At 32.3% G+C, this 13,733-nt stretch overlaps 1 protein-coding gene across 1 annotated transcript; it reads left to right on the top strand.

Annotated features, from left to right (window-relative positions):
- Positions 1-798: 798 nt before the first annotated feature.
- Positions 799-12,506, top strand: LOC120263753 (serine carboxypeptidase 1-like). The gene is given in 9 exon segments (XM_039271728.1): positions 799-1,178; positions 1,539-1,646; positions 11,078-11,352; positions 11,433-11,687; positions 11,781-11,893; positions 11,989-12,075; positions 12,164-12,269; positions 12,360-12,374; positions 12,376-12,506. Coding segments are annotated over 9 exon segments (1,392 nt in total). The 5' UTR covers positions 799-874; the 3' UTR covers positions 12,505-12,506.
- The last annotated feature ends 1,227 nt before the right edge of the window (positions 12,507-13,733 follow it).

Below are 13,733 nucleotides of genomic sequence, written 5' to 3'. Positions count from 1 at the left end.
GGGTTAAGTTCTTTTAGGATAATTAAATATTATATAATTTAATTAAATTCTATTAAAATTGTAATTTAAAAAAGTTTTAATCATATAACTTATATTTTAATAATTGTGTAGTTTGTTTACAATAAAATAAAATAAATTTATTAATTATAATTTTATAATATATATTAATATATATGGAGGGAAAAATTTTTTTTTACTAAATGTGTCTAGTAGATCGAGAATTGCTTCCCAAACATGATCTCAGGATCAAAGTTTATTTTTAGTCTGTTGTGTGCCCCCGCAATGTTGGCTTAGATTACTATTTATGTGCATCCATGTCATGGATTAAATTGTATTCTTTATTGATGAAATAACATAATAATTGATCATTTTGATAGTATTTAGTGACTATTCTATTTATTTAGAAAGTATATTTTATAGCTCTTCTTTTTAAATTTAACAACTGATAAAAGGCCCTTGCATCATGCTGATGATAACTAATTCAGAATTTTCTCCATTGGTTACCAACAATGTAGACTTCTTTTCACACGTAAATTCAGAAAAAAGATGTAACTTGTGGCTAACATAAATATCAAGACTAGAAGTTGATCATTCTAATAATTATTTTAATATATATATATATATATATATATATTTGAGAAAAAAGATGGACCTATCGTAAATTTAATGATAATAAGTTAAAAATTAAAATGAAAATGAGAAATTACTACATTCAAGGAAACCAAGGCTTCATGCTCCCCTCTATATATACTTGAGAAATTCATCACTTTTCATTAAACCAACTTTCAAGATGAGAATCCCAGTTATAATTGGCTTGGTGCTCTTCTCACTATTTTTGTGCATTTGTCCCCCATGCCATGCAAGTGGTAGTGAGATGGAGTATCTCAAAAAGGTAATGAATTCTCAAAGTTCATCATTAGGGTCTCTTCTAGATGCCAATTGGAAGCATTTGAACTCAAAGGAAAGCATATCTTCGTCCATGAGTATTGGACAAAAGGACGGGTCGATGGAGGCCGATAAGGTGGACTCATTGCCCGGCCAACCAAAGGGGTTGGGATTCAACCAATATGCTGGTTATGTAACAGTGGATGCTCATTCTGGCAGAGCACTGTTTTATTACTTTGTTGAGTCCCCTCAAGATTCATTGAGAAAGCCTTTGGTATTGTGGCTCAATGGAGGTAAGATGCAGGGTTGCTTCATTTCTACTTTTACTCAATTAAAATTTTGAGAGAAGTTTTTTTTTAAAATAATTTTTGTAAGGAAGCTCCTTTCTGCTGATAAGAATTTTGATCTCAAGTTATTATCTTTTCTTAGCAACAATGGTTCCCTTTCTCTTGATTTAATATTACATTTTTGAGTATGTATTCTTAATTCCAAGGCAAGTTAATCTTAGTTCTAACAAAAAATGGGAAAGGAATACGATACATCTTTTTTTTCTCCGTTTTTCTTATTCAGTTTTTAACTCATATTTAATCTTGATCGATGTTAATTACCTGAAAATTTCCCAAGCAAATAGTAGAATATTATTCATTGTGCAGGTCCAGGGTGCTCCTCTTTTGGTTTTGGAGCAATGTTAGAATTTGGGCCATTCAGAGTCAATAGCGATGGAGAAATGCTCTACACAAATGAATATGCATGGAATAAAGGTCAGCTTATTTCTTCGTTTAAAAACATCTTGTTTATTAAGGTATTAAGTTTGGAAAATATCAAATATCCTTGGACAATAAATGCATTTCAATACTGATTAATAATGGTTTGATTTAATTTATTGAAATAATTGGATGTAGGTTTGATAATTATTCATACACTGTAGATGAATTTCCTTGCTAGCTTATAATAATAATAATTATTATTATTATATGGACAAGTCAATAAACATCTACCCTATTCCACATGAAAGTCAAATTCCCTAATCACTATGTGGAAAATCAAATTCCCTAATCACTGACTATTTCGACAGACAGTCGCTATTATATTTTTATTTTATACCCTAATATTGGAAGGCAGATCTTATCAAAGTTTTTTGGTATCAAATCTTTTTAAAAAATATTCAATGGAGCCATTAGCTAATTATAAGTTGGCTCATGAGCCAATATGCTAATGCCCACATGCTAGTAAAATATGCATGACTTGCCCCCATCACCTGTACATAATGACGGGTTATGGGCCTTGTATGACCAAGCCTCGAAACTATTTTGGCCAACTCAGGACTTGGCTCTTGTAAGGCTGGTTACCCTAGCATTATAAAATGAGCACTTTCACAGGTAATATGCCGACCTCCAAGATGTGAATCCTGATATCCTGGCACTGTAAATTTCACTTTCATGTTCTAGCATTTTATCTTCTTAGCTATGTTCATGCTTGATAATGTTGTTGTCCACATAATACAAGGAAAATAAAGCTTAGAAAGTTGGAAAAATTGTATTGATCTCTTATATGGCATTTAAAGCATTTAAACAATATTGTTTCAGTTTCTTAAAGCAAGAATCAAGCCTATTTAATAGGAACAATATTTGCAGCATAACAGAAATATATAAGCCAACTATTCACCCAAAAAACATGGAGGGTTATTTCTTAATTCAGGAAGTCTAGGTAATAGAAATAGAAAATGACTAGGGGTTGCATCAACAAGTCTAGTCTTATATAACTTTTGATATAGTTGCAAATAAGATAAGGACTTTATAAATAAATAAGCATGGTGATTAATTATTAGGATCCTGTATTTCTCGTAGCCGGATGCACATATGCCATTTTTAACTCTTTTTTTTTTAAACTTGTTTTTTAACAAAATGAAAATCCATAGCAATGTGTTGCATATGGCTATAGAAGACAAGGTTATGATAAATATAGGCTATGCCATCGTTGTAACAAATTGTTATTACAGTTTTCCGTCAATATATCTAGCTCCTTTAGAAAATTTTGAATCCAATTAATCATAGCAAAAATAAAAGTCACCACTTTGGATTTTGCTTGAAATATGGATTTGGCCATTGTTTTTGCTTCATGGTTGCCCAACTAATGAGATTCCTCCCTAAAAAATGACATATATTTGAAAACTTATGAAGGGTAAAGGTATTGGAGCGTCGTAGACCATTATGTAGCTTTCATCTAGCTGCTTGCCCATCAAAGGATAATAGTATTTGTATTCTTTTGGCACTAGGCATGTAGTGTATCTGGAATAGGCTGTGTGTTTGCTTTTGTCACAGAGAACCATGCTTTGTGGTGGTAAATGGAGAACCTCAATACCAGAACATAGTGTAGGGTCTCTAAATTTTTAATTAAAAAGTGGGTGGATAAGGTGTGAGTTATTTGCTTAATGATGAAAGTGCTAATTTTTGTGAAAATGATCCCGTCAACATACATGAAGAGGAACACAATAAATGACTCACTACATAGTGAAAATATATGTCATATTAAGAATTGAAAAAACCCTCATCATGAAGCAAGACGTAGAGCTTATTATACCAGGCATAAAGCACCCAAAAGTTTAGAATCATTAAGAATTTTAAAGGTCCATCTAATTAAAAACTGGCCTTTAGTAGAATTAGTGACCTTAATGCTCATTAAATGGTTTAAATTCCTTAGATTTTGATGTGAATATGAGTAATGGAAGTGACATATTTGCTCCAATGTGATCATTAATGTATACAAGTGAAATACTAAAAAATATCTCTCTGGGGAGTGTGAATAATAATCAGCTTAAGCCCGTAGAAAACTAGTATTAAGAATGAAAATAGTACGTTTAAGGAACAAGTTTTGAGAAGTCTAGAGAGTTGAAGTACCCGATTCTCCATCTTTCTATATAATGAATGCTGGAGGATCATATATGCCTCCTTAGTAGGTGCATAATGCAATAAGGTATTATCAATTCTCATTTGGTCATGTTAATCTAAATTATGGATAGTTGCTAGTATGACAAGGCAACAAACCATTACTAACTTGGCATATAATCATGTACATTGCACTTGATTTTATACACCTATTTGTATCTAATGGAATCTAACTCTCTTTGGAACCATATCATTTAAAAAAGACAATCCTAATTAATTAAAATATTAGCATGCCAACTTAAACCATGGTCTTCTATTAGGAAGGTACTACTAATTCTTGTTTCACTTAATAAAGATTAGCCTTAACCCTTAACTAAGAATGATATAGGACAATTAAAGAGCTTACATTTCAATGCAAACAATGAACTTTTCCATTTTTTTTTATTTTTTTACAATAAAGATCTCATTGAAAAGGTCTTTTTAATAAAACTTCCACCTCTTTGGACTATGCTTGCTACAACTTATGAACAATACAGTCTCACTTAACTTCAACTTAGTTTACAATATGTTGAAGATTAAGGAATTCTACAAAAACTACTAGAGAATTATAAACCCTCAAATGGAAAGTGTATCTGACTAAAAACACTAGTGACCTTAGCAATAATAGTCACTTTATTATGAATAAAATGATTCTCATATAAGGGGAAGCCTTTCATTTACACAACATCATAAGTGAAAACACCTTTTCACATGTTTTATGACTAACCATGTTATTATTGGCTATTTCTTAAAGCAGAACAAACTAGTTTGTTGTTAAAGATTGTTTATTTGTGCAAAACAAACTAATAAAATATTCTAATCCTCCTCCTAAACCATTGATAAATGTACTTCAGAAGGGAGAGCCTTCCACTGAGAGGCATATTAGATTAATTAGTTTTATTATTATAATCAACTTAATCATTAAGAGTGGTGGCAAGATTCAGGAGATAATTTTCATATATGTAGTGAGCATTAATGGTATTCTACTTATCAACTCTTATATAGAAGATAATTTTCATATGCATAATAATCAATTATGGCTATTTATTTCTCAAAACTCTATTAATCGATGTATAGCACATGAATTATAAAGATAATAAGTGGAATTGAGGATGATTAATAATTAGATGTACAACATAATATTAACTCTAAGAGGAATTTTATGGGTACCCTTTTTTTTTTTACTCAAAATGGCTATAAACTTATGTTCAAATTTAAGAGGGTTATTCCACTGAGGAAAACCATTTCTTTGTAAATGGTTTGATAATTCACATAAAGAGAATTTATTTATAAATTATATATTAGAAAAAGGTTTTGAAATAAAATATATTATAAAATCTAATAATACTTCCTTTTTTTTCTTTAACCAAAAGACTTATGATTTTTTTCAAATTTTATACCAACCTTAATATCGAATCATACATACTACAACACCATCCTTCATCACTTGTTAAGATCAAACTTATATGTTGTAGACTGGTTGAGCTAATCTTGAGTTTGACTTCTGATGCGGATATGTTGAGCCAAGCTTGAGTTTGAGTTTAGATGTTAGAATTCAAGCTTGAGTTACTTAAATAACATGGGAGAAAATATGACTCATTTACTTTATTGTATCAGTCTCATCTTTATTCTTCATCTCTCTTGCTTTCCATTTGGGTGATATCTAAGAGCACACATGTCCATGTTATGATACCGAGCTCTAAAATGTTAAATGACACAATGGGTAACGAAGAAGAACACTCTATGTTAAGTGACACAATGGGTAACGAAGAAGAATGCTCTAATAAGATCAAGTATTCAAAATACAATTCCAATCCAAGAACCTACACTCAAAAGTGAACTAATAAGCATTGACAGTTGAAAACTTATATAAAAAAAATCCAATAGATTGATAGTTCCTTAACTCTAAAAATAGTATTTATATAGGTCTTGAGGAAGGGAAAAATAATAAATAAAATTAGACTAGTGGCAAAATAGTTAACAAAATAAAAACTCTAATTGTTAAGTTGTGAAATTGTCAAGAGACTTCTTAGCACAGCATGTTGTTATGCAATTCACTATTTACTACCACTTGCTAGAAACTAGAGCTCAAGTTATGATCCATATAATCAAGCTTGAAATTGGCTAAATATAAGTCAAGAACAAAAAGTATTAGAGATTTTACCCACCAACTAGACAATCAACAACAAAAGCATTATCATTGATCTTCTTAATCATTTTGAATGGTTCATACTTCCTCTACTTCAACTTGCTTTGAGTGAGATTTGAATAACTTCCTTTGTTAAGAGATATCATGACTTCATAACCCACTTTAATGGCTTGTTATCTCTTATGCTGATTAGCTGCTACCTTTTACCTTTATTAGTTTCTCAACTTTAGTCTTCACATTTTCTTGAATTGCTTAAACTTGTTCTGCTATTTTTTGTTGTTACATGGCCAATAAAAGTGACCTTTGGAAGCTTTACTAAATCCAAAGCATGATTAGGAACTTTCATATACACAACAAATTAAGAATGGTGACCAACTTTAGTACTACAGATAACACTGTCGTAAGTAATCTATAGCTTTGCTACAAGGGTGTATTGTTTAGGCCCATCTTTGCAAATGTTCCACGCTAAATTTCCTAATGTTTGATTCACAACCTTTGCCTGCTATCTCTTTGTGGATGTGTTGTACCACTAAAGTTCAATGAAGAATTAAACAACCTAAACAAACTCCTCCAAATGTGACTTAGCGATTTGATATTATGATTGTGTGTAATGGTCTTTCATAGGTCTTGTGATCTTTCAACCTCCTTGAAAAATAGTTTCACTACTTCAGTCTTCTTACAAGATAGAAAATGTGCTCTCTTGGCGAACCTGTCAACTATAAAAAAATAAAATAAAATAAAATAAAAATCCATAACTTTGTTGAGTTCATGGCATACCCAATAAAAAAAATACATAAAGAGATTGGCCCAAAGAGCATTAGGCATAGTAATAGCATATAGTGCCTATATTTTGAGATTGTTCTATGGATGTTTGTCACACAAAATATTTCGACAGAATGATAGACACATTGAATCTTACTCAATTTGGCTAAAAATACCTCCCTTTCATAGCTTCAATGGTCTTGTCCTTACTAAGACTCCATGGTGATCCACCGTCATGCAACTCTTTAATAATGAAAGATATACGAGGAAGACAAAGTTGTACACCTTTCATAAGAAAACCATCATAAATAAAAGTAGTTATTACATGGTTGTTTTAATGCACATTGCTCACAAGTCTTCTTGAAATCAATATCTTCAGCATATAATTTCTTTAAATGATCGAACCCATTAATCACTAGTCTTGATCAAAACAACTTTCTCAAAGCATTAATTACTCTATTATGCTGCCTAATTTTATGGACAAGCTTATAAGGAAACTATCAACAAAAATTAATCATCTGACATGCACGTTACTCCTCGATCAACTAATTTTTGATTAATTAAGTATTAGTTTTATTATCTATAGAAGGAAAAATAATTCCTTTGCAATCAAGAAGTGTCCCCATGATTTCAATGGCCTCATAGTGATATAAAATTCTTTACCATTGGTGGACACTTTCTCCTAGACTAACACAATTTCTCATTAAAGAATGCAGTACGTGGTCTCTCCTTTTGACATAAAACAATTTCAATTCCCACCCCATTAACATTACAATCCACCTCAAACAACCTGTCAAAAGTAGGCAAAACAAAAGTTGTGCACAATGTTTTCTTGATCAAGGCAAAACTTGCCTTTCTTCAAGCAATTGAATTATAGGTGCAACAAAACTATTAAAATGCTTAATAAACCATCGATAACTGTGGCTAATCCATGGACCTTATTTATTCCCATCCTTGCTAACATTATACTCCAAAAACAATAAACTTTCACTCATAAAAGCACACTTTTCAAATTAACATAGAATTTATTTTCTTTTAACATATTAGTAATCTCTTAAATATGACCTATATGTTCATTAATAAACTCACTTAATATCAAGATTTCATCAAAATACTGTTAAAAAATTTACCAATTACTTAATCTATTAGCCTTATGAAAAATGCTTAGTACACTGGTTAGTCCAAAAGGCTTGCCTAACTGCTTAATGTAGTCTTCTACTCATCTCCAAAACCGATTCTGATGTGATGGTAGCAATTTCTAAGATTAATCTATGAAAAACCACTACGTCATCTTGTTAATCTAACATGTCACCCAGCTTAGGAATTGGAAAGTGGTACATAGTGGTAACCTTGTTGATGACCCTACTGGACACATACAAGCTTGGATATGCCTTTGCAGCAATAATTCTTCTAATTTCTCCTAAGAATCTCATTCCCTTTTGGGCTAATCCTGTAGGGTGGAAAATTAGGTGGGTTAACTTTAGGAACCAAATCCATTTGATGTATTATACTCCTCATGCAAGGCAAGTTAGTGGGTAATTTTTCAAGAACAATGTTTTCAAATTCCTCCAACAAATTCTACATCTCCACTAGAAATTTACTACACTCTAACACCTCATTTGTAGCAACTCTATTCTTAATCAACATGTGCAACTCTCAGGTCTCTATGCAATCAAATAAAAATTTTGATGGCAAATGTTGAATTATATAAGAAGTCCTTCCTACCAATTTAGAAGCTGTGGTAGGAGGCTTTTCCCAAATTAGCATAAGAGTGTATTCAAATACCCCTTAGCTGATAAGAGTTCCTCTTTACCAAGTGCTTAACATCAATATCAAACTGCAAAGATCCATCAAACATTATATGAAATAAGTATTCAAATCAAATGTACCATAACAGACCTCATTAGAATACTTACCAATAGAGAATAGCACTTCATATCTCTTTGTGACTCAAACTTTTTCTACATATTTGATCCATCCAATAGTATAAGGATTATTATAAACCTCAAGCACTAATTGTTGCTTTAACACCACATTCTTGCTAGTAATATTTTCTTGGTTTCCACTGTCAATAAGTTTAAACAAACTCCATTGCATTGTACATCTAGTATGGAAAAGCTTATGTCTTGAGATTTATCCCCACACTTTCATGATAACATCAACTTTCTTACCACACGAACATGCTCTTCTCTATGCACATTATTATCAACAACATCCTCATTCAGACTACATAACACTCCATCCTTACTCATCATCTTGCGTAATAATATTCACATGTTTCCTATGAGGACATTCATTAGACATAGGCCCAACCTCCTTGCAACTATAAGATTTAAAAAGGCAAGGTTTGTAGACAATTAAGAGGTTCTATGAGTAACAGAGGTATTTCCTTTAGTGTTATTTTCCCCACGTGCACTATTTTTGGTATCACCTCATCAACTATAACACTAGAACTTTATTTTACTTGCATCTATAAGATTTAAAAAAGCAAGGTTTGTAGACAAATTAGAGGTTCTATGAGTAATAGAGGTATTTCCTTTAGTGCTATTTTCCCCACGTGCATTGTTTTTGGTATCACCCCATCAACTATAACACAAGAACTTTATTTTACGCCCCTATTTTCTTATCAGTAATAGACTGGTTGCCCATCCCACTATACCGCCTATAATTATTACTACAAGTTCTTTCTTGAATCTTCAACTCAGGTTTCAAGGATAGACTCTTTGTTCTTACACACTCAAGTCCATTCACACCCTGATCTTGTTAAGGATAGCAAACTTTAATCCAATCACATACCCTATTGCCTTTTTACTTTTTCTCTCTAATGATTAATTCCTCTTTGCCATTTTTAATAATTTGACTATATATTCATTTGTATTTCTAATGCCTTAGGTACATCTCTGGTAAGCTTTAAATGTATATTGCTTATAATCAAGAAGTAAATGCCTAGCTCCTACTAACTATTATATCTTACCCTAATAATTGACAAAATTTCTATTTTCTGATCTTTTAGTCACTTTCAATGTATCCTACCATACAAAAGCTCCATATTTCAATCCATACGCAACCAATTCTATATTTTTCTCCATAGGAATTTCTATATGTTCAAATAATTTATCAATTTCAATAATCCAAGTAAGATATGACTCTATATTGATGCCATCACTAAAAGTAGGAATATTTACTTTAAGTTTGAATTCATAATCCCCTTTTTAATTAACATTTCTATTAAAATATTCACCACACCTACTACTCTATTGATTTGCTTTTAACCCTAGGTTGGCATCTTCATTATCAGTATTAATCATCATTGATATCCATTCTTCCATTATTCTCATAAATAGTGTTATTAATAATTCAATATTAGTTATCTCCTCTAGTCAGATTTGTTTCATGATTCCTATTTTGACCACTTATCCAGGACAACAGTTGCAATTGAACTTGCATAGTAATCATTAGGCATTCCTTATTATAAATTGAGCTTTGCTAATTTATTTTATTGCTTTCTAAAAAATGTGTAACCACATGTTCTCATGGTTTACCATTGAGTCTATAAGGTTGTGCCAAGGCAATGTTGGGGAGATAGCAAAAGTATATCTTAAGAGAGTTACATCAATTTTTAAAGCACCGTATTGCACACCTTAAATGAAGACAAGGAATTTGTTCTTAATTACTCATAATCTTCCTTGTTTAGTGTTGATGCGGGACGTATTGAGGAGATGGCATGCGCGTTCATGCGGAAGTGGGACTCGAAGTAATAAGGGTATTTTAGTAATTCGCCGGGCAGTGAAGTTTTTAGGTTACTTGGGCCTAGTCTGATGGGAAACGGGCCAACAAACACAAGTCACCAGTTTGCTACGCAAACTCGTGAGTCATGCATGATTTCGGCCAAATTCCATCGTTTAGGCCTCGAAAACCGTGATTTTGCTATTTTTAGTAATAATTAATTTCGCCATTTCTTTGGCTAGAAATCTCTGATTTGTAAGCCGTTTATGGCGTTAGTCTTTATTTTGTTAACTCTTTTATTTCTTGCCGGTATTTGGAAATTTACCAATTTTGGTATATTTTCAAATTATCTCCGTTTTAGGATTATTTTCATATCTTTGATATTTTTTCCTATTTAATGTAAGCCTATGGGCAAGAGGAATTCAGTTTTTGTAATAGTTATTCTCTTGAGTAATAAAATTTACTCTCTTTTCCAATTCCTGGCTATCTTTGATCAACAGGTTTTTGAAGACTTGTACTGGGTATTCGTGCGCGAATCAACAGTTCGAGTATACCGCTGCATCAAGTGTTAACTGCATGCTACCACGCTTAATAACATATTTATTTCCACCATATTGTTCTTTCAATGAAGTGGCCAATATCATCTTCTTGGAATCACCTGCTGGTGTTGGATTCTCGTATTCAAACTCGACTTCAGATTATAAATCTAGTGGAGATAAGAGAACTGCCGATGATACCTATATGTTTCTTATAAATTGGCTGGAGAGGTTTCCCCAGTACAAATACCGTGATTTCTACATCATGGGAGAGAGTTATGCTGGTCATTACGTACCAGAGCTTGCAGATACTATCATCACAAAGAAGAAGCACATAAACTACACAAATATCAACCTTAAAGGCATTGCTGTAAGTTGTCATGACCTCAATCCTTTAGCCTGATTTATAGGCCTAAGTTCTAGCTAAGTGTTGGCATTCTTCCTTGATAGATTGGAAATGGATATTTTGATGGGGTTACAAATTTCAAGGCTATGATTGATTACATCTGGACACATGCATTGATCTCGGATGAAACTCATGCGGCTGTTCTATCTACATGCAACTTTATTAATGGGAATTTTAGTGAAAAGTGTTATAATGCTTTAATATTTGCCTCCATAGAGATTGGAAATATAGATGGCTATAACATCTACGCTCCCATTTGCCACGTTCTCCCCAAAGCAAAAAACACAACTACTAGTTCGGTTAGTCTTTACTCCATTAACACGTGTAATCTAATTATGTAAATAGATAACATCATACTGATACCATGTCTTCTGCATTTGATTTAAATGAAGGACATTGATCCATGTGCTGAATTCTATGTGATCGCATATCTTAATCGTCCTGAAGTGCAATAGGCTCTTCATGCAAATATTACAGGATTGCCATATCCATGGACTGTTTACAGGTTGGTTATTTAATTTATGCCAATTTTCATTAATATCATTCTACAATTATGATATATGATCTTTTTGTGTTGCGATATGAACTTCATGTTCAAAGTGGACTGGATTGGAATGACACACCAAGAACAATGTTACCTACAATCAAGAAGCTTATTGGAAGTGGCATCAAAGTTTGGCTTTACAGGTGAGTTGATGGAACTACATATCTTTGACAGTAGCTAATTTCACTAGATTTAAGCATAACCTAAAGGCAAGAGTTTGCATTCTTGTAGTGGGGATTTGGATACAGTGTGTTCTGTGACATCAACTCGATACTCTATTAATAAGTTACATCTCACCATCAAAACACCATGGCGGCCATGGTACGTCAATGAAGAGGTACACCACTTTCTTGACCATTATAATAATATATCCAAAATACTTATCATTTGTTTGTATATTCATTATTACCATGTCCTATACTCAAAGGTTGGTGGATATGTTTGTTGGCTATGAAGGACTAACATTTGCCACAGTGAGGGAAGCAGGGCATATGGTCCCAAGAAATCAACTAGAAAGAGCACTGGCCATGATCACATCATTCCTTAAAGGAGAGCTTCCACCTATTGCATAATAAATAAGGATCTTTTATTTCAAAATATGTTCTTATCCTCTATGTATCACTTGATATTTGGCCTTTTAATAGGATTACTAAAGAAAAATGAAGGCAAATTGGGCTTTTAAATAATCTTTGGTTTGTAAATATTTTAAAAGAACAAAAAAAACCAAAAGATGATATGAATAAATAGATGTATGAATAAGGTGTTTTGTGTCATCTTTCCTTCAATTGTGTTTCTTGTAAAGCCTCAGATGGATACTATGTACAAGATATTGCACATGTCTTATTGGTGGTGATGGTTCTTTGAGGTATAGAGAAGAAGAAATAAGGAAGAATATATTGCAAAAGTCTTCAAGGTGTGGGCAACACTTTCCTTTAGGCTTAATTCGCCTCCACCTAATTTCAAACCTTGGATGCAAAATGGATTGAATGGCGAATTTCCTTTAGGATACAATGAAGACCCTTGAGTATGGTTTGTACTTCTAAACTCAAGCAAAGACAACAATGGCTTTTACAAAGTGAAAGTTTGCTTCTATTTTTTGTGCACTTAAAGAACAAAGCAAGAGAATTGGTGAAGAGTTTGTTTTTATTCAATTGGCTTGAATAATGGTAGGAGATCATTTTTATAGGAATGAAGTGGTGTTTAGTAAAGAGGCACACCACTTCAATAATGCGTGCCATTTAAAGAAGCACACCACTTCAGTACACCACTTAATTAAAGAGACACACGACTTCATTAATGAGATATATCTTTTAAATAAAACAAAACAATCTTTCATTAATTAATGAAATTACAAATGACAACCTCTTATTAGTTATATTGCAAGTGGTGCTTATTAAATCTCTTTATCTTACATTCGTGTGTTTTGGAGTTTTAACAACACTTAGTGTAGTGGTGTATCTTAATGAAAAGGCATAGATAACTTCCTATATGATTCTTCATATAAGGGTATGATTAATTGATACACCTCTTCATTTTTAAAATCCCCTCATAGTCCCCCACCATTTTGAAAAATGAACACAAATTTCAATCATTTATCTTATGTTTTTAGTAAAAGTGTCATAAAGACTTGAACTTTCACTTAACAGAACATTGTTTTTCGCCCATCCGAAATAATGTGGTAGATAAGCTTTGAACCAATTATCCCATTTGAACAAGTGTACATGCCTTATGCATAAGATCTCAAACCATTATATGTCACTTAAGTTGACACAATTAAGTCGGCCTTCTGTCTAGTATCCCT

Source organism: Dioscorea cayenensis, chromosome 6, assembly GCF_009730915.1.
Source record: "Dioscorea cayenensis subsp. rotundata cultivar TDr96_F1 chromosome 6, TDr96_F1_v2_PseudoChromosome.rev07_lg8_w22 25.fasta, whole genome shotgun sequence".
Classification (NCBI taxonomy): Eukaryota; Viridiplantae; Streptophyta; class Magnoliopsida; order Dioscoreales; family Dioscoreaceae; genus Dioscorea; species Dioscorea cayenensis.
Note: the sequence above shows the minus strand (reverse complement) of the source record. Positions and strands in the feature narration are given on the sequence as shown.